Source organism: Micromys minutus, assembly GCF_963924665.1.
Source record: "Micromys minutus genome assembly, chromosome: 25".
Classification (NCBI taxonomy): Eukaryota; Metazoa; Chordata; class Mammalia; order Rodentia; family Muridae; genus Micromys; species Micromys minutus.
The window spans coordinates 7,935,735-7,963,688 of NC_137960.1; the positions used below are offsets into that span (position 1 = coordinate 7,935,735).

The following is a 27,954-nucleotide window of genomic DNA, read 5'->3' on the forward strand; positions in this document are numbered from 1 at the left end:
GTCCTTGCCTAAACAAACAAAAGGAGAGAATTTGTAATCCCATCACAGAGGGATTAGAACCAGGTGGGTCCCTAGGGATCCGCAGACAAGGCGCCTAGATAGCCTAAGAAACAGCTTCAGGCTCCTGGGAGGATATCTAAATAAACGACTAATGAATGAATTCGTACAATAAATCCAAGGCAGATCCAGTGTGGGAGCACACACCTTGAATCCCTGCACTCAAGTTAGGTAGATTTCTGAGTTCAAGGCCATTTTAGCTTACAACGGGAGTTCTGGGGCGGGGTGAAAGACATCATGAGACCCTGTCTCAAACAAGTTAAAGAAAAGCTCAATGTGAGTGGCTGGCTCTTCCCTAAGTAGTAGCACCAGAGGTCTTTACACACACACACACACACACACACACACACACACACACACACAAATAAACACACAAATTCTGGGATCATAAATGTGCTGGCAACTTTGTTCCAGGCAAGCAAAATTCAGTTACAAGAAACGTTTAGCACATACCAAAGATCCAGTGTTACTATCAGCAAGCAATTAATGAGTCCTACAATGTACTTCCATTTAATTCATTGCAGTCAAGCGTTCCTTTTAATGTTTCCTCTTTTCACCTGTTCGGGAGGATCAGGGCCCCTTCAGATCTGTTCCCATGAGTGGCTCTGAGCCGACTTGAGCCTAGAGATGATCTCTTGTATTTTGAGAAGTGACTCGTGTCTCATCTCAGAGGGGTCTTCAGGGTTGATCAGCGCCGCGGGCCAAGGAGGGGGAACAGTTTGTAAGGAAAGAACCGCGCTGGGGAGTGTGAAGAGGGAGGCAGGTCTGCAAAGGGGCTGTGCGCGCCCACGTGCTGCTGCACAGAGCTGATCACGTGCTGGATTCCACAGGTCCCTTTTTCCCGGGGGGCGGGGCCTGCGCGCGGCCCCGCCTTCAGCCCGCCCCTCGCCTCGCGGGACTCGCTGGTTAGCAGCCGGCCGGTTGAGGTCAGAGGGGGCGGGTAGCGCGACCAAACCCAGCGCCTGCGCGTGCTTAAATCACCCGGAGCGGAGACAGAGAGCAGCCTGAGCAGCCCTAGCCCGTGACACCACCTGGACCTCGAGCCACTACAGTCTTCCCAGCATGGAGGGCGAATGTCGGGTGCTCTCCATCCAGAGCCATGTTGTCCGCGGCTACGTGGGCAACAGAGCGGCCATGTTCCCTCTGCAGGTAGGCGATCCACTGCTTATGTAACCTCCCGGGCTGTTCTCTTGCGGGTCTGCGGGTTCGCTGCGTGGCCTTTCGGATTCATGAATGACCTTGGCCCCCTGCGGCCATCCTTGGGTTCCCCCATCGCGCATTGAGCGCGCGGCGGACAGATCCTGGTGCATGCAGGCCGGGGGTGTGGAGTGCCCTGGGGAGCTTACAGCCGGGTGTTGCAAGTGGCACGAAGCCCCCTGCCCGGCTGTGGCGCACATGGTAGTCCCTGAGGGTCCCTGTTGCTTCCGGCTGCCTGGACAGCAGTGGGCGGGGGCTTCCCGAAGCTTTGAAATGCTGAGCTGGGAGGATCCTTCCCTGCGGGAGCGCGGACAGCCTCTAGGTAGACACATTGACTAGTGATTGCTCACTTTGCTGAAATCCAGGTTCTGCCTCTCTACCTATTCTGTGTGCTTGGACCAAGGAGAAGGCCTGGGTCTGACCACTCTTGGAGTGGGCTGTCATCCGCTGAGATGGATCTTGAGCCGGCCTACACCTCCCGCGCGCTTCCTTCTATGCCTAAGACAACACAGTTTGTTGAGTTTGGCTTTGGAAGCAACCTGTTAGAAGGGCTGTTGCGTTGTCGTCCCAGAGCCTCTCCCCTGTGAGGTGTGTGACAAATGAGGCTGTCTCTGATCATTTCTGGCAGGTGGTGGTTCCTGCTTGTGACTGGTTGCCCTTGGAGGGAACCAGGGTGCAGTGGGCATTAGAATGAGGGGGGGCCAGAGGGCTGGAGAGGTGGCTCAACAGTTAAGAGCACTCACTGCTCTTCCAGAGGTCCTGAGTTCAAATCCCAGCAACCACAAGGTGGCTCACAATCATTTTACTGAGATCTGATGCCCTCTGCTGGTGTGTCTGAAGATAGCTACAGTGTACTTATATTAATAAATTAATCAATCTTAAAGAATCTTAAAGAATTGGGGGCCAGAGGCTATGTCAGGCTGACTGGTGGCACTTCCTTGCCTAGCCGGTTCAGCAGGAAAATTGACATGACCTGGCCAGCCAATACACCTTTTTGGCTGGTCACTGAGCAAGGTAGCAGGTCCCCATTCCCTCCAGCTCACATCCAGGTGCTGCATTGACCACACCCCCCAAAGGACATTAGGGCGGGGCAGCTGGTTACCATGGACCTGCAGGAAGGACCAGGAAGGAAGACAGGTGGGCAGACTGCATCTAAGCACAGCCGACGGCTGTCCTGAATCAGGCTTGCTTGCCGGACAAGATAGAGCTAATGATTGTCATTGTACCGCAGAGGAGATGAAAGTCCATAGGCAAGGGCAGTGGCTGAGTGTTTGAGCCCCTATTGGTCGATAAGCAATGCTTCACCCACTCGGTCTAGTGTACACATTCTTGTTCTACCCAGAATGCACCGGTGTGCTGGTTCAAGCCCTTAGCCATTGCTCTCTGAGCTTCAGGAAGTCCCCTCAGCTTAGGCAGAGGTGTGCAGGCCTCTGAGGCCCTGTGTCCTGTGTTGCTTGCCTCTTCCACTTCCTGTACTCTTCCTTCATCTAGCACAGTGTCCCCAGGTCCCCTGGTCCTCAGTCCAAGGGTTCAGAGTCCTTATTCAGAGTGAAGATATGGGGTTCTAACTGCTCAAGGGAGGAGACTACCCTCTTTTCTTTATAGCCCCCTGTCCTTCCCTTTTATTGGCTCTTTGTGAATTTCATATCATACACCCCAATCTCTCATTTCTCCCTCCCCTTGTACCTGACCTCCACCCTTTCAGCCTCCCCTCCAACAGTGAAAAAAAAAGGTGGGGAATCCCATTGTGCAAGCTGTAATGTGTCCCACATTACACCTTTATATCCACACTTTGCTTGGAAATGTTTATTGCAATGAGTCAGTCTTGCACAAGGCCTCTGGCTTCTGCCACACCATCAATACTGGAACCTCACTGGGACTCCCCTCAGATTTCCTCATTTTGGTCCTGTGTCATAGAGATCCCTTGTATTGGTCTGTGGGACCAGGTCCTTCACACACTCCAGCAGTTCATTAATGGGGTAGATGCTGGGGTGGGCCAATTCAAAGCCCTGGTTCTGGATCTAAGAGTTATCTGAGCTGGTCAGCCCACTATACCCACACCACTGAGGTGAGTGATTCCGCCCTGCCCTGTCTGGCCCACCCAACTGAGCAGCCACCTAGGAGGAGGCCTCTCATGCCTTCAGGGCTGGCTCTACCGTGCTGCCCAGGCAAGGGACAGGGCCCACTGGCCTGAGTCTTACAGCCTGTGAGAGACAGGGCCAGTTCTTTAAATGAGCCTAGGACCAGCCTGCCGTAGATGGCAAAAGACAAGGAGGAGGGCATCTGTTTAATTGCTATAAAAGGGACGTGACCTAAGCAAACCATAGAAGACATTTAGTTGGGGCTGGCTTGCAGTTTCAGGTTCAGTCCATTATCATGGGAAGCATGGCAGTGTGCAGGCAGACATGGAACTGGAGGAGAAGCTGAAAGTTCTATATCTTTTTAAAAAATATATATTTATTAATTTACTATTACTCAGGCAGCCAGCAAGAGGCACTCTTCTGACTGGGTGGAGCTTGGACACTAGGAGGTGTTAAAGCCCACCTACTCAATGACACATTTGCTCCAACAAGGCCACACTTATTCCAAAAAGTCCACACCTCCTAAAAATGCCACTTCCTGTGGGCCAATCATGGAAATACATGAGTCTGTGGGGGCCGAATGTATTCCTACCACCACAGGGTCTCCCTCGTCCACTCCACTGCCCAGCAGACATGGTCTCTGCTCATGCCCTCAGGGTTGGCTCACCTGCAGCCTAGCATTTAGGGTTAGCGCTATTGTGCTACCTATGAGAGGTGCAGGACCTGTCCCGGAGTTCTGCAGCAGATGAGGGTCAGGGGAAGGGGCTCTTCCATCTTAAGAGGTGCTTAAGGACCTGGGGACTCCGTCCTGACCCATGTGAACTCTTTGCTGCTCACCACACCTCTGCAGCCCTGGATAGGGAGACACAATAAGATGGAGAAGGGGGACACTCCAACATGGGGAGCCTCAGTGAGCACAATGGGGCTGGCACTGGCAGAGTCTCTGGTGACCTGGGGCCAGCACTGTCCAGTCTTTGAGCAGCTGTTTCAACAGGAACACCCCCAGGTCCGGAGCTGTGCTCAGCGGAGGCGGGGTGCGGGCATTCTTACTGCACAAGCAGGAGTGCAGCTCTCATTCACATCACTGAATATGGGGATGCAGAGCTAGAAAGAGAGGATGCAGCCTTGGCTGGGACCATGACATTTGTAATCCTAGAAGGCTTCCTGGCTGAGGAGGCTTCCTAGGACTGACCCAGGTGTCCACAGGTTTCACCATCAGGTGGCTGTCCTTTCATACCAGAGGAATGTCTGGGGAAGTTTCTGGGCCTCCCCTGCAGACCTGCACCAAGCTGCTGGGCCTGACTTGTGCCTGTGGCTCGGGAGCTCCCCCTAGCTTCTGCCATGTGTCACCCCCTAGCTTCTGCCATGTGTCACCGACACACTCCTGGACCATCAGCCCTGGCTCCCCATGATCCCTGCAGAGTCTCCCTGGCTCACCCTTCCAGTCTCCCCTAGGCAGCTGGGAAACCAACCCCTCTTAGGAGGCAGCAGAACCTTGCCCCTGTTTTCATTTCTGCTTCTGGCCCCAGGCCAGGGTATAGTGGCCAAGGGCTTCATGTGACCAGAGCCACAGGAAGTGGCTACCAGTGGAATACTTCAAGGTTTGCTTCCTAGTTTTCTGTGGTTCTGAGGACTGAGCCCAGGAGTTTGGGGGTTTTAGCAAGCTTGTACACTGAGCTCTACCCTAGTCCTCTGTTCCCGTCCTTTTAAAACAATGTCTCACCACAAGGCCTGGCTGACCTCAAAGTCACAGACCATGTACTTCCTATGTGGGAATTCACGATGTGTGTTACCATGTCCGGCTTCCCAATACTTTTGTTAAACGCTGCTGGGGTTTCTCATAGATGAGTGAATACCCCAGCTATACCTCCAACCTACCTCCTCCTGAAAGAAGCAAGAGGGAAGCTTCAATATCTCAAGGGTGTGCATACATGTATACATGTGTGTATATATGTGAGCACACATAGGAATGCACATATGTATGTGCTTTGGGTTTCCTGAATCCTGTGTGTGCCTTTGGAGCCTTCCTGGCACAATGATTTGCCATTATGTTTTCTTTTTTTAAACTTTATTTTTGTGTGTGCTTTCTGCCTTGTCTGCACGTACATCTGTTCCTCACATGCTTCATTGTGCCTAAGGAAGTGTTGAGACTCCATGTGGGTGCCAGGAATCGAACCCTGGTCCTTTGCAAGAATAACAAATGCTCTTAACCACTGAGCCAACTCTTCAGCACCCCCTCCCTTGTTTTTTTCCCTAACTCATTTTTTAATGTGCGGGGATCATTTCTCTCTTCTATCTGCCTTCAGAGAAAACTATATTCTGCCTTCAGAGCAATCTGAAAATGGCCATGTTTAGGGTCTAGAGAAAAGCTGTGGATCGGGTGATGTCATCATGTCCCTTTGTAAAGGAAAGGGAACAGTGGGGACTGAGGTTCCCAAGCTCTGCACATAACTGGTCTTCTGAGCCATGCGGCTGAGATGGAGGAGCCAGAGGAGTCAGCTGGAGATCCCCTGTCGTACCTTAGTTGTCGTAGTAAAGCAAGCCCTTGCGTGGCTGGACTGAGGACAGCACCGAGGCAGACAAGGCATGGCCCACCCTGAGGGCAGTTGCTATGAGTGGCTGTGAGGTCCCATGGGTGGGGGTCTACTACCTCTACTCACTCTGGGACATGAAGGGGGAGCTCCTTCTGGGGGCCATCTGCAGAACACCCTATGGTCAAGTGACCCTAGACTAGAGCAGGAGTGGCTCTGAGGCAGTGGCCTCTAGGGGTGAGCTAAGGCCACACTGAGCAACTCATTTGGGATCAGGAATGCTGTTTTGGCAGCCCCTGGAAGCCCAGCCATTCTGAGCTGTCTGAGCCAGATATGACAACTGGCCAGCCAGGAGACGAGGTGGTGGACATCTCCTGACCTGCTTGTTTCTCAGTAGTCATCCAGAACATATATTTGGGTTACCAAGTCTCAGAGTGACCTAGCAGCATCACATGCTGGCAAAGGCCATCTCAGTGAGCTCAGCACAGCACACTGCCCTTGCGGCTTCCCTGTGCAGTCCAACAATACAAGCAGAGCCCAGCAGCTGCACACCGTCCCCGCCTATGTCTGTCTAGCACTGTAATCCTGGCAGCCAGTGCTGTGAGCCAGGCTGGGGGTGGATGCAGGACCTGGAGTGAGCAGGTAGGAGGGGAGATGCTGTATGAGATGCTAGCTGTGTAGTAGCAATTCACCATGGAGACCAGAGGGTGTGGTGTGGCTGAGTGAGAAGGCTGGTCAGAGACCAGTAGACAGGAAGGAGTGTGTGACTTTTTGACTGTTAGGTGGCTCAGGGTGACAAGAGTCACAAGATGCTGGCCCAGCCTGCTTGCTGATTCCCATCTGTGAAAGAAGCTTAAGCATCAGCCTGGGACTGGGGCTGGAAACACCTGAGGGTCAGCCTGCCCTCCTCCTCTCTGTCCCTAGATGCCTGTGGGAGATCCACACTGGAATATTCCTGAGCTTACCCGCTCCTGCTGTGCTGAGCAGCTCTGCCTCCCTTGGGAGAGATTAGCTGAGCAGTTGCTCTAAATGCACCACATCTGGCTGCCTGGCTTCAGGCTGCCTGAGCTTCCTTGGTGGAGGCTCTGTGATGCAGCAGCGGGGGCGGGCAAGGAGGCCCCGGGATGTGCAGCACCTGCCCATGACAGCCACCCCAGTACAGCACACAGTCACTGCTGGAAACTGGATGGGGTGGTTGGGAGCGGGGCGGCCGGGGGTGGAGTCTGAGGGTTGCAAGAGGGATAGGGGGAGGAGTCCGATCTGGCAGCCATGGGCAGCAGGAAGCAGGAAAGGCAAGCTTCTCATGTTATGTTTTGACTTTGACTTTCCTGGGTACCTCTTGTACTCCTCTGGGGGCATTGGTGGCCCCGACAGTGGGAGGAAGTACAACAGGCTGTGGTGGGGTGCTTTACCCCAGGGGACAGCCTGGGCTTCTCCACTGAATGATGTTCAGTTTTCCCAACCTCATCCATCAGCTGGTCTGGAAACCCTGCCTTCCGCCAGACCCCCTGAGAACAGCAGCTCAGCCTGCTGTGGTTGTCAGCACAGTTGTCTGTCAGTGCTAGTGTGCCTCCAGCATTGGTCACTTCTCACGTGGTCAGCCAGACCTTCTACATCTGCTGGAGCTGGGTCTCCACGGAGCTTTGTAATAATAGGTGCTTTTTCTAGTATACATCTTTGCTGAGGCATTCATGCCTTCTGTAGTGGACTCGTGAATGGGATCAGAATCCATGGGGATATGGGGAAGCCAGATCTCCTAAAATCCCATCATGTTTTGAAAGCATTGCTGAAGAGGCCAGCACTCCAGCGGCCGAAGCAGGTGATCTCTGAGTTCCCAGCCAGCTTGGGCTACAAAGAGAAATCCTGTCTCAGAACAACTACACACACACACACACACACAGACACACAAGTTCTTCTAGAGAAGAGTTGACCAGTTCTAGGGAAGAGTTGACCAGTGGACCAATGCGGAGAAGCACCTGCCTTCAGCCCTTCAGTCCTGCTTTCCTGTTGGAAGTACTCAGCCAAGAGCCACACTACTTTGCAGGAAGAGTGAGCTCTGAAGTCACAGCCATAGCCTCCCAGAGGATGAATCTGAGCTGACAGGAAGAGTTCCCACCTGAAAAGCCAGGTTCCTGGCTGATCTTTGTATATGCACTTCGGGAGGCCGAGTCCAGAAACGTTGAGACCATCTGAAATACTGATGAATACACCACTTTTGACAGGCATATTTGAAATGGAAATGCTACCATGGTGGCTCAGAGCCATTGTTCAGAAGCAGGAAATAGCGAGTTCTTTCTCAGATTTGTGTGCCCACCCCGAAGGATTAATTATCAACACTGGCAGAAGAAGCAGAGGGACCGAGTTCGTTTGGCAGGGTTTCTAGGACGTGTCATCAAAGTTTCCATCGAAGGCCCATCACAGGCTGACTAGAATTTTAAGGGGTTTGAGATGCTGGAACCTACATCGGTGCACAGAAGCCTGGAATAGGCGAGTGATTCTGCCAAGTGCCATTTTTACATTTCTGGATTAAAACCACTGCTGATTTTCGTCGAATTGCTCTTGCGGATACTCTCAGATGAGTTTCTGGATGCAAACCATAAGCTCTTGAGCTCGGTGGTGGTTTAGCACAAAGCAAAACACCGCCAACCGTGTGGCATGTTGCTGGTACTCAGCACCCCACCATCCTTTTCCCCTCCAGGGCAGTCATTCCCCTGGTGCCGCCCAGGCTTTGTCTCTCATATCTGTCGCTCTCTCTCTCCTGGACTCTCTTTTTTTTAAACACTGAGCCATCTCCATCCCCAGGTTTAATTTTTTTTTTTTTTTTTGTTTTCGCATTTTTAATGTATTTACTCCCTCTTGCTAGCCCTTCTATTATTCGCATCTACATTATGGGGTGTTTCCTTGTGGTCTTGTTTCAATATAGGGGTGCTCTGTCTGTATGTATACTTATTTGCCAGAGGAGGGCATTAGATCCCCATTAGATGGTTATGAGCCACTGTGGGGATGATGGGAATTGAACTCGGGACCTCTAGAAGAGTAGCCAGTGTTCTTAACCACTGAGCCGTCTCACCAACGCCAGGTCTGGGGTTTTAAAGGTGTGCTGTGAAGAGTCCTGATTCCTGCCAATCCGTGGTCACTGCCATCTTTCCCCTCTGCTGGCTGTGGGTCAGGTTCACAGGACCCTTTGTTCAGGTGTCCTGGAGTCCTGGTCGGGGGAGTCCTCAGCTCTCTGTTTACATTGAAGTTCTGGCAAAGGTCTTACAAGGCTTTCATACTCTTCACCTCTGTCGCTGTAGACTCTGGTAGGTTCTGTCTCTGTTCACCAGCCACAGCCACTGAACAAATTCCTGCTCATCCTGGGCTCCTGGTTTCCACACCCTAGTAGCCCCTCTTTCTGGCTCTTTTATTGGTGGCATCTATATTATGTGGTGTGTTCCCTTGAGGTTGTCTTCAGGGTCTACCTCTACCCAGGCCTAGCATTGGTTGAGTGGATATTGGGTGAGATTTGTTTTGGCAGATGGTGGCCTAGAGTAATGGAACTCTCTTGGCCACCTGATGAGTGGGGGATGGTATGTAGGGGTGGGGGCTTGAGCAAGAAGAGGAGATCACCCTAAAAGCTGCTAAGTCTGAGGAGGCAGAGTAGAAGAGGTAACACGAGAAAACTCTCTGGAACTGTGTCACACAGGACATGTCTGTGAGTGGCTTCTGGTTTGTCTGGGCATCTAGACAGAATCCTTTATCCCTTTCATTTTAATCTGCAGAGAAAGGGTCCTTATTTGAGTGGTTGCCTGTGTGCATGGGGAGGCCTCAGAGCCAACTCTGAGTGCCATTCTCCAGCTGATTACCCTTAAAAGGTTTGGTTTTCTTTCTGGTGTCTGAATTTGTAGCCAGGTCTGAGTGTGTACACACACTCACTCAGCTGTGTGAGCTCACAGAATCCAGAGGAGTCTCCCGCAGTCTCCTCTCTCACACTCCACTTGTTCCTGTGAGGCAGGGTCTTCCTAAACCTGGGGCACATGTCTTCTAAGCCAGTCTGGGGAGCAGCAACCCTGGATCAACCCCCCCTTCCCCAGAAGCGGGGGTTGGTTACAAGTGTGTTATAGAGCATCTGGCTTCTTAGACAGGGTGCTCACACCAAAACTCTGGTCCTCGTGATTGTACAGCAAGTGTCCCTAACTTGTGGAAATCTCTCCCAAGTCCCCTCCTTGTTTGAGACAAAGTGTCTGACTGGCCAGAGATTCACAAATTAGGCTAGGCTGGCTGAGTACAGAGCCCAGGAACCTGTCACAGAACTGGAATTGTGGACCAGCACTGCCACATTAGGCTTGCTTGTTTTGTTTTTGTTTTTCAAGACAGGGTATGTCTGGCTATCCTGGAATTTTCCTGGTAGACCAGGCTGGCTTTGAACTCAGAGATCTGCCTTCCCTGGGCTCCAAAAGGTTCGGATGAAGAGCCTGTGGCACAATGGACCACAAACTAAACTTCTTAATGTGTGCCGTAGAGATTGAATTCCGGTCCTCTTGCTTACATGGAGAGCATTTTATTGACTGTATAAAGCACACTAGCCTGACCTCTTCCTTTAAAATAAAGACTTTTACACTCACTGATAGCTTTAGGTACACTCTGAGGTCCACAACATCAGTTTGGTTTAGTGAGCTGCTTTGTGTTCTGAGGATGAGCAATTGACCACATGGAGCCTCAGTCTCTGCCCAGAGTGTCTGTCTCAGGAGACCCATTTGTCCCATCAGGATGACTCCCATAAGAGCTATGAGGCCATTCAGAGCAGCAAGCTACTCAATAAATGGGGTTGTACTTGGGGACCTCAGTCCTTCTGGTTGACAAGGAAGGAAGAAGACTATGCTGGCTGGTGTGGTAGAGGATGGTTAAGTTGTCCTACCCAGCTGGGTCTGTGTCTTACACACTCAGGGGTGGGTTTGGAAAGTGACAAGGACAGGCAGGTGTTTGCCGGCGATTTCTTAGATCACCAGTGAGCCCTCTGAGGATGCTCCATGAATTCTTCAGTGCATGCAATCAAGGGGGAGAGATTTCTCCACTCTGACCTTTTGGGCAATTTTCCTGAGTAACTGAACTAATGACACATATTCAGGCTTGTGTGGCCCTGAAATGCAAACATGGCTGGCATAGTCAGGGCCTTCTGTTCCCACCCTGAGGCTCTCCTGCCCAGGGGTCTCTACTGCCTGGCTGGTCTCCTCTATTACCTCCTCAAGTTGGGACTCAAGGTACGGAGGGGACCCCTGCTCTGGGTTCTAGGGGTCACAGACAGGCACTGTCACACTCTTCTGTTTGTCCTGCAGGTTTTGGGATTTGAGGTTGATGCTGTGAACTCTGTGCAGTTTTCAAACCACACAGGTAGGATTTCAAGGTGGTCATCTTGTCAGATCTGATCATGACATCGAACCTGGGCTTGGAGGAATAGTTGTTGTTCCTTGAGGAGAGGGGCATGGATCCCAGAAGGGCCACTCTGTACAGAGCGTACCCTCACACCATGCTGATTTGTGTGCCCAGTATTCTGGAGCTGCCAGGTGGGACAAAAATAAAAACACCTCTCTGCCTCAGTTTCCTCTTCTGCTAAGCTGGCAGCCATGGCTTCTGCCGTGGTAGGGGAGCTGAACAGGTAAGTCCCACTGAGTGTCCCTGTGTCCTCCTGTAGTGAGCTGGTGCCTGCATGCTTGTGTGGTTTTTTACTATGGCAAAACCTTGTGCATAAGAGAGTCCCATGTGGCTCTAGACTTACCACCAGCACCAGGGGAAGAGTGTGTGTGTGTGTGTGTGTGTGTCTTATTCTGGGGACCCAAGGACAGCACTGCTTACTGCTAAAGGGAACTGTCCTTGGGAGCCGCTTGAATTGTTGGGGGCAAGTGTGTGCCTCCCACAGCCCTGACCTGTGACCTCTGGAGTCCATGGTGAGTGTAGCTCTCCTTGTTCTCTGCTGGCAGGAGAACAAAGTCATTCGGGTTTAATGGTGCCTGTCCCGACATGTTCTGAACACAAAGGGGACTCTGGGAGCTCAGTGTGTCCCAGAGCAGTCCAGCTTTTCACCAGCAGGATGTAAAAGCTCAGAGGACTTAACACACTTCTGTGTGTAATGGGTTTTAAACAGGGAGGGAAGATAGGAGCCTCAGATAGGAGCTGACAGTGGGTCTCCATGGTGGGTGGCTGCTCGGTACCGGTGCCCATGCATTTGACGTCCCAGATGGCCCAGGGCCTCCAGTGAACTGCATGGCCCCCATTGGCTCTACTGCTGCTTTGAGCACGAGTTCTTATGTGTTCACATGAGATGGGTGGATGTTGAACAGTAGGGTTGAGTTTACTTCTGAGGAGCATGCCATGTGGGATAACCATCATCTGGGTGGGATCACTGCCATGCTGTGGGGGATCACAGTGATCTGTGCTCCAGCTGGTGCTCCATAGGCACTGGAAACACCTGGGTCCCTTAGAGGGGCTGTGTGTGTACCTGGGAGGCCTGAGATGCTGAATGGACAGTTACATTGGTGAGATTCAGGGTGTCAGTGGTTGGCTCCACCTGGCATCTCTTTCTATATAGTGGGTGCCCAGGTGTCCTGTATCTCAGAAAGGGTCCCAGAGGCCCGGGGTCCTGGCCATGTCCGGCAGCAGGGCAGGTCGTATGTCTGGGCCAGCCCCATTTCTTGTTCATGCTTGTCTCTTGCTAGGATTTGACCCATGGCTTTTTTGGCAGGAATTTAATTTGTGGAGAGAGAATGAGTGGGAGAGGACAGGGTGAATCCTTATCTGCCAGGGTGTCAGATGACAGTGACCTAGCAGCTTGGTTTTGGTGACTAAGAAACACATACAGGAGACTGGGACCCAGACTGGATCAGGGGTAGGGATTGGGTGGGCCGTCCTGAGATGCCCTGTTGAATAGAGAAGTAAACAGCTATGTGCCTATGTGTTCCTATCCATGGCTCATCTTATGGGGCACTGAGTCTCTCCTGCCCTGGACTGATTTGAAAGGAACCAGACTTGGGAGGGTGGAGACCAGTGCTCAGCCCCCAGTTGGGGACAGGGTTGCTTTGGGTGATGGCATATCACTGAGACACTCAGCCCAGAGCATCCAGTCTGGGTTTAAGGCCAGCCCTCAGAAGACCATCTCACTGGGTCTCTTCAAGGAGGGGGCGTGGCTGTCATCAGCTGAGATGGTCACCAGGGAAGGCTGGCCTCCCCCATCCCCACTTAGTGTGTTTTCTTCCTGCAGGCTATGCACATTGGAAGGGCCAGGTGCTGACATCCCAGGAACTGCATGTGCTGTATGAGGGTCTCAAGGCGAACAATGTCAACAAGTATGACTATGTGCTCACTGGTGAGTGTCCCCAGATCCCGGGGAAGGGTCCTCAACCTGCGGTGACAGGGACAGGCCTAAATTCCAGTCGCTGGGTTCTTTCCTGGTTTTTGCATCTTTCCCAGAGGGTCTTGGGGTGTCTAATCACCAGAGCCTTCAAAGGTACTTGTTCTGTCACCACCCCTAACCCTGGGTTGAGGGTAAAATACTACTACCCAGAGGTTATCTGTTAGGTTTCTTGTTGTATTTATTACGTACTTTATCTATTTGATATTCGTGCACATGTGTGCATCCAAGTTTACACAAATTCACACAGCACCCACATCACGGGTGTGGAGGTCTTTTGTTAAACTTGACAGCTGGTATCCTCCACCCCACCCCCACTCTGTAAGCCATCACAGCAGCTGCAAACTTAGCCTCCCGTAAATCATTACAAGTGCCAAGTCTCGTCTGGATGTAGTGAAACACACCTAAAATTGCCAACACTCTAGCAAGTGGTACTCTGAGATTAAGGGCAGCAGCCTGGTGTACGAAGTGTTCTAGATGAGCCAGAGCTTTGGAGTGAGACCTGCCTCCATCTCTTTATGTTCGTATACATATTTGTATATATTATATGTACAGGTGATTGTGCACCCAAGAAGATACATTGGGTATGATAAGTCTAGAGTTAATAAGCACTTGGGATCTGTCGTATGAGGTGCTGGGAATTGAATTTAGAACTTGTAGCAAAACAGCTCTTAACCCCTGGGTCATCTCCAGCCTCACAATAAAAACAGGAGCTAGAAAGATGACTCCATGGGTTAAGAAGACTTACCACAGTTGCAGAGGACCCAAGGTCATTTACTAGCACACACATGGAAGCTCGAAACCATGTTTAACCTCAGATACAGGAGTTTTGACACCATAAACCATCATGCTGACTTCTGAGGGTTTATGCCCACACATGCACAGACATACAATCAGGCACATACACATATAATAAATATGAAATGATGTGCCTTTTTTAAAAATTTTATTTATATGAGTACACTATATATGTTAAACTGTAGTTGTCTTCAGACACAGCAGAAGGGGGCATCAGATCCTATTACAGATGGTTGTAAGCCACCATGTGGTTGCTGGGAATTGAACTCAGGACCTCTGGAAGAACAGTCAGTGCTCTTAACCACTGAGCCATCTCTCCAGGCGGGAATAACATGTCTTAAAGTTCAGTTACTTGTCAGTTATCTGTTCTTTCATCAAACCTTATGTATCTATGGGATCTTCCTTCCTGTCTATAAGTACAGATCTTTGGGAACACACTGTAGTCCTTCGTAACAGCATCTGCCCTGTCACTACACACATGCATGCTTGATTTGATGGCACTTGTGACAGGAGATGGCCCTTGTGCCCTTATTTGAGCGGATAAGCCTGTATTTTTTCCTCCCAAGGTTACACGAGGGACAAGTCCTTCCTGGCCATGGTGGTGGACATGGTGCAGGAACTGAAGCAACGGAACTCACAGCTTGTGTACGGTGAGTGCCCGGTTATGCTGCTCCTATTAGGGAAGGGACACACTGCCTCCTGTCTTCTGGTCACCTCTCCATGCTGAGCCCTTGCCTATTAGTTATTGACTCATGAGGCGTGTCAGGGTGAGCCTAGGGTTTCCCATGGAGACATGAGAGGGGAGGGGTTAATTATGGAGGAAGCCTGGGGTGCCCAAGCTGTGAGAAGTCTGATGTTTGAGGGGGTGTAGGTTGGGTTGATACCCCAGGCAGGTTAAAGTGTTTAAGAGGTGGTGACAAGGTGGGGACATATATCTAGTTTGTCTGCATAGTCTAGGAAGCACTACCCTGGCTACCAGGCAACTCTGGGCCCTTGTGCCACATGGAGCAGAGACAGTCACCTGGCTCCCAGTCCAAGGCTGGATCCTGAGTACCAGCCTCCCGGTGTGCACAGCGGGCCTGCCCCTGAAGGCTGATTGCCCATTGCTCTGTTCCTGCAGTTGGACTGTGGCCCAAAGGGATGTGCTTGAACCTGGGACAATACAGTGAGGCTCAGGCAGGCCAGGGGGAGGGGACAATGCCAGTCCAGGTGACCTGAGCTTAAATGTTCCTGAGACAAAAGGGTGAACAATGGACAATTAAATGTGAAATTATCCCAAGGGCCTAATTGTCTTGGCAGAAAGGACAGGCAAGGTTCTAGAGAACACATTGTTCTTGGGCAAACATGTGCACTGTATGTTTGCCTAAAGACGGAGGAACTAGGGATGTGGCTCGGTGGTAGAAGTGTTGGTGAGGATGTGGGGAGCCCTGAGCCCGGCCTTGCTGATGTGAGTGTGAAACAGGGCAGTCACTATGGAAACCTGTCTCTCTGTTAGGAGTGAAGTTGGATGTGGGGCTGGCATGGTGTGCTCATGGCTGCATTCTCAGTTCCACGGGAGGCTGGGGCAGGGAGGTTGTGGGTCCAAAGCTCTCCTGGGCTACACACTGAGACCCTGTCCCAAACAACAACAGAAAAGAAAAAGCAGACAGTATGAATACCTGTCCTTGGAAGCCACAGCGGCTACTGACCCTCTGTTCTGTCCCCGCAGTGTGTGACCCTGTGATGGGTGACAAGTGGAACGGGGAAGGCTCCATGGTGAGTGGACTGTCATCTGCTTTGAACCCAGTGAGGGTCCCCTCCCCCACACAGGGATGTGTGCACTGTCTATGCCTCCATGTGTGATCCGTGTGATCCGTGGCAGCCACAGAAATGTCAGCAGCGGAGGAGCTGTGTAATAAACCTCCTGGTGTGGACACTGAAGCGAACGTCCTACGAGTTTCTCCCGTTATAGATGGTTTTCCCAACTTGATGGAGACTCTAAGCTGCAGTATAGCACTCCTGTGTCCAGAAAAGACATCTTCAGGGTCAAGCCCATGGCTGCTGTGTACTAGCCACACACTCTGTCACTGAGCTGCGCCAGCACCCAAACAGTTATGTAAGAACTCTTGATTCCATGGTCCGTTGCGAGTCAAGGGGTGCCCTGTGCAGGTGGTCACCTCTATCTTTAGCCCATTTGCAGTGTGTGCCAGTCAGTGGGTGTCCATCTGGGTAGGACCTTGGGCCTCTAAGTTAAATGGGAGGGCAGAATTGGATTACTGGAGCACACACTAGTGCTGCAAAGCATCATGGGAGCAAACAGTTACATCTGTGTCATGTAGGAATTGGATGCCAGTAACCAGAGCATGGGCATCTGTATTCCTAGTTACTTGGGGGTTGATACAGGAAGAGTGCAAGTTCGAGGCCAGCCCGAATCCTAATCTTTAACAACAACCTTGGAGTGATAGACCAGGGTTGCAGATAGGCATGAGGCCCTGGTTCTATTCCCAGCATGGCAGTAACAAGAAAAACATAAGATAAAGATAGTTCTATTCTGGCCTTGGTAAATCACACCTGTCATCCCAGGACTTGGAAGGAAACAGGACTGCTGTGAGTTCTAGGCCAGCCTGGGCTACAGAGCCAGAACCCATATGGGGTTGGGAGAGAGAGGGACTGTTCTGTGGAATTCTTCATGGATAACTTAAATCAACAGTGAGGTGATGTCTGGATTGGCTCACAGACATGTCTTCTGTGGAGATGAGATACCTCAGGACTCAGTTGACAGGGCCAGAGGGCCTGGTGTTGGCTCAGTCATCCTGTGAGTCCTGTGTTTAGCCCCCTACCTCCCTTTCTTCCTTCTTTGTTCTGGTTAGCTGAGGCCTTCCCTCCTGCTCCAGATCCTTCTCTTCCTTGGTGACACCCTTTTCCATCCCAGTCACCTCTGACAAGGGTCTGCGGGTCCTCTGTTGTATTTCCTCATGGTGACAATGCCAGGTCTCCCGTCAAGGTGTTGTTTGGGGATTGTTCCTTCGCTGGGCTCCTTCCGTGTGAGTGAGGCTCCTTCTTTGTCTCCTGTGCTCTGCAGTATGTCCCCCAGGACCTCCTGCCCGTGTACAGGGAGAAAGTGGTGCCCGTGGCAGACATCATCACTCCCAACCAGTTTGAGGCTGAGTAAGTAACCACATGGCCAGAAAAACCAGATGCCCCAGGGCGCCCTGCAGAGTCCTGGGCCTGTCTTCACGTGTGCCCTGGCAGCCCCCATATCTGTCCCCTCAGGCCTGTAGGTGGCCCTTAAACAGCCTGACCTGCACTAGACTGATCATGTCACCCTTGCCTGTAAACCTGGACCGTATCCCTGCAGTGGTTCCCATTGCCTCCTGGGAATGACAAGCACTTTTCCCCATGGTTCTCGGTCCATGATCCTATTGGCCCACAGGGTTTCCCTGCTGGTGAGATGCTCTGAGGAGAGGAAGAGGAGGTTATACATGTCTAGCTGAGGGCTGATGTAGCTGGGGATACTCAAGGGGAGCTGCAGGGCATGAATCTCTCAGAGCTTAGATCACATGGCCCCGATTAGGTAAAAAGCCAGCTCCCACAAAAACTGCCAGTTACCCAGACTGTCAGGGTGCAGGCCTCTCTGCCCTGTGAGCAGGGTCCTGCAAGCCCTGTGTGCACCCACCGGTGGGTGTTGTTAGACTGAACAGCAGAGGGCCCTAGCCCTCCCAACTAAGGGATGGCATCTCTTTGAGGGCCATGTGCTGTCTGCAGGTCAAGGCAGATGGGTTGTGAGTGTTGGTCAGTGGAGCCCCTTAGAGTGTCAATAAATTGCTTGCCCGGTTGATGCTGTGGTGGGGGGATCACTGGGTGTTGTAGGTGGCTGTTTCTCAGGGTTGTTATCTATAGGAATACAGTTTAGAATCTTACCGTGTATACGATTGTTCTTGTAATTATTGGTTCTCAACCTGTGGGTCAGGACCCCTTGGGAGCTCCTATCAGATATTTACATTAGGATTCTCCCTCTGTAGTGGCTGGTTTTGTGTCAACTTGACACAAAGTGGAGTTATCACAGAGAAAGGAGAGTCTCATGAGGAAATGCCTCCATGAGATCCAACTGCAAGGCATTTTCTCAACTAGTGATCAAGAGTGGAAGGGTTTATTGTGGGTGGTGCCAATACCTGGGCTGGTAGTCCTGGGTTCTATAAAAAAAAAAGCAAGCTGAGCAAGCCAGGGGTAGTAAGACAGTAAACAGCACCCTCCATGGCCTCTGTATCAGCTCTTGCTTCCTGACCTGCTTGGGCTCCAATCCTGATGGTGATGAACCACAATGTGGGAGTGTGAGCTGAAGAAACCCTTTCCTCCCCAGCTTGCTTCTTGGTCAGGATGTCATGATGTTTAGTGCAGGAATAGAAACCCTGACTAACACAGGAATCATCACATGAGGAATTGTACTAACATAGGTGGTAACAGTTAGGGCGGTTGGGGTTGGAGAGATGGCTCAGTGGTTAAGAGCACTGGCTGCTCTTCCAGAGGTCCTGAGTTCAATTCCCAGCAACCACATGATGGCTCACAATCATCTATGAGATCTGATGCCATCTTCTGGTGTGTCTCATGACAGTGTACTCAGGAACATGAAATAAATAAATATTAAAAAAAATAATCAGGAAGGTTGAGAACCACTGCTTATAACAAAATTGACCTTCCCAACCTCTCCCAGAGTGTCCCTGCGTCACCTGGACCTTATGGCCAGTAGATGCTCTGATGGCTCTCTGTGGTGATGTAGGTCAGATGTCAGGATGTCTGAACTGTAGGGTCTGGCTCACTCCCTGCGTCTGACTTCCAGGTTGCTGAGTGGCAGAAAAATCCACAGCCAGGAAGAAGCATTCGAGGTAAGGAGAGCTTCTCACACATCCCTATTGACAGGGAAGGAGACAGACACGTCTTCAGGAAGGGATGAGCACCAGAGGATACAAGTGCACCATGCCCTTGTCAGAGGTGATGCCTCTGTCAGCGCAGTACCCAGTCCACCGCGTGTCCCTGTCTGACCTGCGGCTGCCATAGCAAAGTGTCCGCTCACAGCTCCTGAGCCTGAAAGTCCAAAATGCAGGAACAGTCAATGTTTGAAGTTTTCTAGAAGCCCATCAAGTTTTCTGGTCATGCCTGGCTGCTGGCAGTGGCCTCCCAGGGCCTGTGGCCCTGTCCCCTTGGGAAGCTTGACTGTCAGGAAGAGCCACAGTGTGTGGATGTGGTAACACTCTTCTTGCTGCTGGCAGGTGATGGACTTGCTGCACTGTATGGGTCCTGACACTGTGGTCATCACCAGCTCCGACCTGCCCTCCCCACAGGGCAGTGACTACCTGATCGCTCTGGGCAGCCAGAGGATGAGTAAGTGTCTGTCCCACCTGCTCTCGCAGGCTCCCGGGCCCATTGCTTTATGTAGCCCATGGCATTCAGACGTCAGGGGATGCTCGGGGCACAATAGGGAGAAGATTCTGCTTGGTCAGCAAGGGAGAGTCAGACAGAAGGCAGGCTCAGGACAGGCCTCTGGAGCCAGGTGAGGTATTGGGGACACGAGCAGAGTCAGCCACCCCCATCCATTGGATGCTCAGATCCATGCAGTGCTTGAACTGGCAAGTTCTCACATCTGCTGGGCTGTGGTGACTTCCCATACAAACAGGACTTTAGTTAATTGTGCATGGAGCTGAGCCACAGACTGACAGGAACCTCGAGTTTACTCCCATTGGCTCCAGTGAGCATTCTGTATGGGTAAGGGTGTAGGGATGTGTATCTGAATGCTCGTGTGCCACACACATGCATGTAGACACACACAAACAGTGTGTCCAGGCAGTTTGTGACACAGAGTGTGTGGTACCATGCTGACTTCATCCTCTAGGGGTTCCGTGTTTCATTCTCCTTTGGGACAGTGGAGGCAGTGGGGGTTGGTTATGACAGTCCACAGGAGTCCCAGAGCTACAGAATGATGCCACACCACCTGTATGTGACATCTGAAGGACAAGCAGTGCTGACCTTCCTGTCACTTCAGAGAAGTGGGAACAACTTGGGATGACAGGTTCTTACTATAGAAGTGACCCCTGACTGAGAAGTCTCAGACCCAGTGACCTGGCTCATGTCCGCCCCCAGGGAAGCCTGACGGCTCCACAGTGACCCAGCGCATCCGGATGGAGATGCGCAAGGTGGACGCTGTCTTTGTGGGCACCGGGGACCTCTTTGCTGCCATGCTTCTGGCCTGGACACACAAGCACCCAGATAATCTCAAGGTCAGTTGTACCTGTTGCTCCTCCCCACAAATCTCTCTGCGCTCCTGGTGGGGAGATAGTGTACTATGGTTCTAACTGTGAGGGGATCGGGTTATTGTCCTGGACCTGAGCCAGGGGTCTGTGGGAGGACACAGCTCACCATTGGCTCAGAAGCCTCTGGAAGAGGGACGGAGTGGTTTCCTGGGGATTATGGTTGGCTGGGTTCTAGTGCCAAATGCATTTGTATTTGTTTTAGATGGGACAGAGAAATTTTTTTAAGGCTGTGCTACGTGGGATGTTCCGGTCTGTGAGCAGAAAGTTGCATAATGTCTAAATAGCAGGTCTTTCCCTTACTCCACAACAGCTTGCAGCCAGCATGTCCTCCTCCAGTGATGATAAATGCAGAGTCCCAAGGGACGGGTTAATGGCTCAATGGAGCACTTACCCAGGACACACAAGGCCTGGGTTCCTACATAACAGCAAATACAAGAAGAAAAAGGACCTCAAATTTGGAAAACCCCTACCCCTAGTATAGACTGTCCCATCCAGCAGATGGCTACCCACAGCCTTGATGTCCCTTACTGTGAGGAACATGGTTGCAAATCGGGGTGAGAGCTGCCTTCCTTTAGACTGGAGGAAGGGGAGACGATCAGATGTCACCTGGAGGAGGCAGTTAGATGTGGGGACCTGGAAGTCAGTCCCTGGTCTGGCCCACCATCCTTCCTTCCCAGCTCTGACCTCATCTCTGACCCCTTGGCTTTATGATGGGGAGGGAGACAGACCCTCAGGTGTCAAGTCCTTTGAAAACTCTGAACTGAAGTCTAGAATGCTCACCCCATTTTCCCTGTAATGGCCCTTCACCTCTTGCCTCCTTCAGGTGTAGGCCAAGCCCGACTTGCCCTGTCTACTTGGCAGCAGTGGGGGTTCCTTTGTACAGAGCAGCAGAGGTTTGGCAGCTCTCACCCTGTGGAGCCTCACTGTGGGGCTCCCAAGACAAGCCCTGGTTCTTCCAATCTATGTCCGGGAATTGGGGAGTGTGTGGGTTCTGGCAGAGTTCCCCAGGTCTTTGGCCTTGAACTCAGTGTGGGCCAGAACTGTTTCCTTAGAGTCTTCAAAACGAATTAATCCCAGGAATTGTAGTTAAGCAACTGCTGTGTTTCAGGTGTGCCCAATATTGACAAAGTCCCAAGGTCAGTGATACCCATTCGAATGATGCATCTCAGTCCACAGGGAAGCAATTAATTAACAAGCAGCATCTGCTTAGCTCTCTCTTCACTACTGTAACAAAATACCTGAGATCCTTTACAAAGAGGAAAGTTTTCTTTCCACTCACGGTTTCAGAGGTATCTGTCCGTGGTGAGCTGGCCTTGTTGCTTGAGACCTGTAGGTGTTCATCATAGTGGGATCCAGGAAGCAAAAATCTTGCACCAGGCCCCACCTGTGGAAGCTGTCACCCCTCCAATAGCACCCCAGGCAGAAGGCCTATCCTCTAGCATGTGCTATGGGGGACCCTCCAGATACAGACGGATGCAGAAGCATATCTGTGGGGGGCTATCCTGCAGTCAGATCAGTGGGGTCCAGCCGTGTCCACTGTGGGTGTGAGGGACAGTGAGGCCAGCTCCCTGGTGACTGGAGGAGCTGGTACTTGAGGATGCCCTCTGTACAGACATGCTCAGCAGGTAGGAGGAGGCCACGGCTCAGTGTCTGTCCTCTCCCCAGGTGGCCTGTGAGAAAACAGTGTCTGCCATGCAGCACGTGCTGCAGAGAACCATCCGGTGTGCAAAAGGTACCTGCCTGTGCTCTGCCTTCCTGGGAGGTGGTCTCTGTCTGGAGGTGGGCAGGAGGGTGGGGCAGACTCTGCTGCCTCCTGCATGTCAGAAGTGAGGCAGCAGGGGGCAGTGTGGAGTCCCGGAAGCAGGAGACCCTGTGGGAGGAGGAAGGGTGTCTCAGTTTCCATCCTGCCTGCTCTGATCTTCCCTGTGTTCTTCAGCCGAAGCAGGAGAAGGACAGAAGCCCAGCCCGGCTCAGCTGGAGCTGAGAATGGTCCAGAGCAAAAAGGACATCGAGGACCCCGAGATCGTGGTGCAGGCCACGGTGTTGTGAGGAGCAAGCACACTCGCCCTGACACACACCGAGCTGTGGTGACCGTCTTCATCCCTGTGAAAAGCTGTAACGTCTGCCTTAGAGCCATGACTGAAACTTGACATTGTGTTCCTCCTGAGAGTCGGGTCTCAGCCAGTGTCCTTCCGGAAAATGTGCCATCTCTCTATGTTTTCTTAAAAATGACAAAGCCGCCGTAGAAATGTGATTCAGAACCGTGGCCCCTTCCCCAAAGGCTCTGACTGCCTCATGCTGACTCATAGGTATGTGGAAGGAGGGTGGAGGAGACGAGCCTTTGGACCTCCTGTGGGCCACTGGCCGCCATTGCCCCTGTGCATACACAATCCTTGGTTGTGTATAGTCTGCCTGTGTAGACACTGTCTTTAAAACCGGGTCAGGTCTCAACCGTTGGCATCCGAAGAATTCTGCCAGTTGTCTCCATTGCCATCTGGTCTTTCCCTGGTTCCTGCTTTAGTTTCTGTGTCTCTGCTGCTCTTTGAGTGACCAGAATGTCAGACTTCTGCAGCTGTTGGGCTGGGTGGGGAAGCTTTCATATCCCCATGCTTGGCTACATAGGCTCACAAGCATGTGGTCACTGTGACAGGGGCCTTTTAAGGAAGCAGAACATTCCAGGGCATCTGCAAGCCACCTGGGCGTCTGCAAATGTCGCCTGCAACTTGGGAGCAAATTCTAGGAAACTGACCAACATAGGGTTGAGCTGCTTAGTGCAGGGCAGCTTGGGAGTTCAGGACATTTGCCTCACTGGCTCTTGTGGTCACTCACCCAGCCCTGCAGGACTGTCATCCGGCACTGTGCCTGCCACATGCTGTTGGGGACAGTGCAGTACTGCACAGGGGTTTGCACAGACAGGGAAGTAGATGCAGAAATGGTACCTGCCCCCTGGTGGCATACTTAAGTTCTGATTTCTCTCACCACCCCCATTTCTGTATCCTGTGCCCAGCTGAGGGGCAAGAGGGCCTTCTGTGAAGTCAATGAACTCTTTGTCTTTGTGGAAGTTCTTCTCTTCTACGGAGGATATTGGCATTGTGTGTACAGGGGCACCTCTTAGACCCCAGCAGAACACTGTGACATGTTCCAGTATCTACTGCTCAGAGGTAAATTTACTGGCTCTTCTTCTAGTCACGGCTGTGCTTTTGGGTTTTCCATCATGACTTCTATGATCAGTGTACCCCCACCCATCTCTGCACCCCAGTCCGTGAGATCAGCATCTTCTGAGAAGCTACAGCCTGAGAACTGAGAGGCTAAAAAAGGTGGAGGGTACCCTATGCCTCACCCTTAGAGGGAATGAATCTCAAAGTGCTATGTCCATTCTGTCATTAACATGACTCAGATAGAGGAGATGCTGTTCCACGTGGACCTGAACCAGCCCCTAGTCTGAGCTCTGAGCTCCTTACATTTCTAGTCACTGACGGTAAAATGGATCAGCAGACAAAGCTGACTGTTGATAATAAGCCTTTACAGCTTTGGAGGAAGCTGTGAACTGTGTTTTATACATTGCTCTCTTTTTCTCCCTCTCTGACACACACACACAAACACACACACACACACACACACACACAAACACAATGTAATTTAAAAAATTACCTTGACCCTCAGTACCCCAGGATAAAATCACTTGGCTCTCTGGTGTGGACATGCTGACTTGTGTCCATGTCTGGTCCCAATGTTACACCTCTGAGCCCCAAGAGAAAGGAACGCAAAGGCTGTGTTGTAAGAGTGAGGACCAGCCTCATTCCCCATTTGGCAACATAAAAAGCCCATCACTGCCTCGCAGAGAGCCCCACCTTGCCAGCCACTAGGGAAACAGTGCGGGGTAGCAGAGAGCTGAGACCGGGGTGTTCCTGGGGCTCACCTGCCAGCAAGTGCATTCTTTTAGTGATGTCGGGGTGGATGAGGAAAGACCTAGTCTCAAAGTGAAGAGACTTAAAAATAACAGGTTAAAGGCAGGAGTGGGGCTGAGGACAGACTTTGTGATGAAAGAGATGAGGAAGTACCCGCTGCCACAGCGGAACTCAGGCACTTTTATATGTACTACGCCAGGAAAAGCTTAGCCCCTTTTGCTGTAGCCCAGAGCTGATGGGGGTGGAGGAGACCCTTTCTTGCTAACATAACTGGATGACTTCTGTGCACCCCCTCTCAGCCCCCAACCCCGAGAACGTCTTCTGTATCTCTGAACATTGTAGTCTTTCTTGTCCTTTCTGCTTTGGGGCTGACAGGACAGGAAAAGAAGAAGCTGTGGGTGGCCAAGGCATGTGACTAAGGAAACGATTACTGGGCACAGGCCCTGGGCAGAAGTCTGGCTTTCCTGACCTGTCTGCTGCCGCGCTTGCCATCGAGCACAGGGTCTGGCTCCCTAGTGTCCAGGTCAGAGTTGGCTTTTACTCCCACTTACCACGTTTAGTAACAAAATATGTGTTTGGAAATGAAGCTGCATTAGACCAGTGTTGCCCGCTCCCTTTGGGGACTTTGATTCTGTCTCAGAGTATCTCCTTCAACCTCCTGGGTACCAAGAAGGACTTTCCACATATGTATCTTAAATCCCTGCTGGCTCCTGTTAGATGATCCTGGGCCTCTATCTTACTTTTGCAGTATGTTAGTGATTGTGACAATGACACTGTCCTTTTCTTTAACTTGTGAGCCCACTTTTTTATGACTTATTCACTCTATGCATATGCCTACATTGTCACTGTCTTCAGACACACCAGAAGAGGGCATCAGGTCCCATGACAGATGGTTGTGAGCCAGCATGTGGTTGCTGGGAATTGAACTCAGGACCTCTGGAAAAGCAGCCAGTGCTCTTAGCTGCTGAGCCATCTCTCCAGCTCCTAAGAGCCCACTTTTTAAAAGCTGCTTGATTTTTCAGTGGGAGCAGTCTTGGCTTAGCTGTGCCAACGTGGGAATTTGAAAAGTGGGCTCTGTGCCCCACAGGCTGCATTCCCAATGTGAATCTCACCACCATCTGAGATAAGAGACCAGCACAGGCTGTTGGAGGTCAGGCTGTCTCCTGTCCTTGTTGAGAAAGACAGGCAGGGGCCCTGGAAGCAGGTAGGTTGGCCAGAGCAGTGCTGAGGGCTTCACTGTGTTTATGGGCAGCTCCTGGACACAGTACCCAGCCCGTTACTTCAGACCTGACATTGTAGAGTGAAGGAAAGAAGAAGTGAATGTATTTGTTCTTTAAGCTCTTTGCTTCCTTGCTGTATCTTCACTTGGGGTATCAAGCCATACCTAGGTAGTTCTCACATGCCCAGTGACCAGAGGCTGGGCCTACCTGCTTGCACTGGCCCTTCCATGAACCTTTCTTTTGAGGCTGGGTATCCACCGGGACCAGAGAGGACACTGGAGTTTGAGTGGACAGGCACAGACCGAGGCTTTGGTGTGCCCTCCAGAGTGTGACACAGCCCAGTGCCCCCTTTTGTGGCTACCAACTGAAGTCTTTCTTCCAGACGTCCACCCAGCTACCTACACTGAGAGGCCCTGGAAAGCCACGCCTGTCCACATAACAAATAGTGCTGACCACAGGAGCCCCAACCCCAAGGGGCCATTCTGGGAAGTCAGGTTCAATGTGAAGGAGATTTGGTTGGTTGCCTTTTACTGTGTAGAACTGTCTGTTAGGGCTTTAAAAATCACACTATGCTGTGTAGGAAGACACCATCTTTATGCACATACAAGGTTATGCCTAAATTGCTTTTTCTTTTTTTAACTTTGGAGGAACAAACACAATTTAATGATTCCCCACTAAAGGGCCTGGCAGAGAATGTCCTCAGAGCCAGAGTCCCCATCCCCCATGTATTACCTTCCTTCCCTGTGGCTGAGCTCCCCCGTGCCAGCATCTCCTTATTCCTTCCCCTGGCTCACTGTCAGGCTGTTTCTGGTCTTTGTGCAACAGGACACACATTCCAGGTGGAAAAGGTCTCCCTGATGCTGAGGGAACCCCACCCTGCCCTGGTCAGCTCTTGAATGGCCAGCCAGGGCTGCCACTGCCCTGAAGCTACCCATGGCTGGAAACAGGAGAGCCTGCCACTCAGACTTCCATGATTGGAAGTTTCCAGAAGGCCCTGGGTATAGCCTTGGCCATACCTCACTGCCCATCCTAGAGAGCCAGCAGGCCCCATGAAGGCAGGCTGAGATGTTGGGTGAAACCATGTCTGCACCTCAGTACCTGCCTTGCAGGGCTAGCCTGTCCCTCATGCAGGCAGATGGAGGTGTCTTCAACCTTAGTGTGACCTGGGCTGGTGTTCCGGAAGCCTCTGAGCTGCACTGTCACAGAAGACCTTGTTCGTGCTTTATGTGACAAGGGTGTGTACTGGGGGGTGCAGGACACAGTAGAGGTCACAGAGGCTTAGCACATCCTTCTCCCTCGTGTCCCACAGAGCAGGAAAGGCAAAGTGAAGTCAGTCAAAACTCAGGCCTGAGTGATTCCCACAAAACCCAAGACCATCTTCTGGATGCTGGGGGTGGGGCATGTGTGATGTCAGTGTTTTGTGGATGGAGGTGAATTCTTCATGAACAAAGCTCTTGAAGGACGAGACATGGGTGCCATCTCGAATGCTCTTAGCTTTGTAGCTGCCCATTTCTGTTACAGAGCGTGTCAGACTTTCACCCATGCGTTGGGATCCTGGACCAATTGGAGGACTGGCTGCATGGTGGGGCTGGCCCGACCCTGCTAGTCCTTCCCAGAGACCACACTCTGTGGAGGCCCCTGGCCTTTAGAGCAAAGCACAGTTGGCCCCACAGTTCCTGCTGCGCAGGAGGGGCGAGCTCTGGGCTCAGGGGGTCTTAGGCCCATGTCCCCCAGCCCTGTGTACTGTCCCCTGTCAGTGTGTTTGTGGACATGAGCACTGTGTAGCCGTGTTTGTTCTGTGCTAGTCTGTTGACTTCTATGACTCCCAAAATAAATATTTTCACTGCAGTGTTCTTAGCGTCAATTTATCCCCAGCCAGCTCCTCCAAAACGAGTGCCTGTTTTTTTATAAACAACCCTTAAAAGGAAAATTGTGCTTGGTTTCAAGTGGGGTGGCCTGCCACTCAGCCTTTACTTTCCTTCCTTAGGGGACTGTGGTGCTTTAGGGCTAACCCCAAGGTTTCCAACCGTGAGCACTTAGAGATGGAGGGTGTTCACCTGCTCCATGCAAGGATCTAAAGACTAGCCATTGCCTTCAAATTCAGCAGTTCAATTGCTTCTGAGTTCTGGTGCCACCTGACTCCTTGACCTTTGACAGTAACCCTGAATGTGGAGCTTGGGCATGCAGTGACTGTCACCTCCATGAACTTAGAAGCAGAGCATTGGAGCAGTTCAGCAGAAGGTCTGATGGCAAGGGAAGGGTCCTGGAGAAGAGATCCCTGAGTTCCCATTTGGTCATTCAGCCAAAGAGGGGATGCAGGGCCATTTATAGACTGGCAGAGACAAAACAGATATAAACTGACATCAGGTACCTGGTGAGTACTGCCTTGCCTATCATGTAAGGAGACATCTGTTTATTTAGATATCAGGAGGCCAGGTGTGCTCAAACAGGATGTCAGCACCAGCTCCTGAATGTGTCAGGCACCAGAAATCAC

The 27,954-nt window shown here is 51.6% G+C and overlaps 1 protein-coding gene across 1 annotated transcript; it reads left to right on the forward strand.

Annotated features, from left to right (window-relative positions):
- The first annotated feature begins 1,060 nt into the window (after positions 1-1,060).
- LOC308436556 (pyridoxal kinase) lies at positions 1,061-27,295 on the forward strand. Its single transcript, XM_080937520.1, has 11 exons — positions 1,061-1,206; positions 11,182-11,236; positions 13,101-13,205; positions 14,615-14,698; positions 15,757-15,803; positions 17,110-17,195; positions 18,865-18,910; positions 19,295-19,406; positions 20,163-20,299; positions 21,998-22,064; positions 22,269-27,295. Exons 1-11 carry the CDS (start codon positions 1,120-1,122, stop codon positions 22,379-22,381), a joined length of 939 nt encoding a protein of 312 aa, XP_080793646.1. The 5' UTR covers positions 1,061-1,119; the 3' UTR covers positions 22,382-27,295.
- The last annotated feature ends 659 nt before the right edge of the window (positions 27,296-27,954 follow it).

Bases quoted from the DNA above. Each gene is read 5' to 3' on its own strand.
- LOC308436556 (XM_080937520.1), top strand. From the start codon at position 1,120: ATGGAGGGCGAATGTCGGGTGCTCTCCATCCAGAGCCATGTTGTCCGC. The intron at 11,237-13,100 runs GTAGGATTTCAA...TTCTTCCTGCAG, and splicing joins GCAGTTTTCAAACCACACAG to GCTATGCACATTGGAAGGGC. The intron at 17,196-18,864 runs GTAAGTAACCAC...TCTGACTTCCAG, and splicing joins CCCAACCAGTTTGAGGCTGA to GTTGCTGAGTGGCAGAAAAA.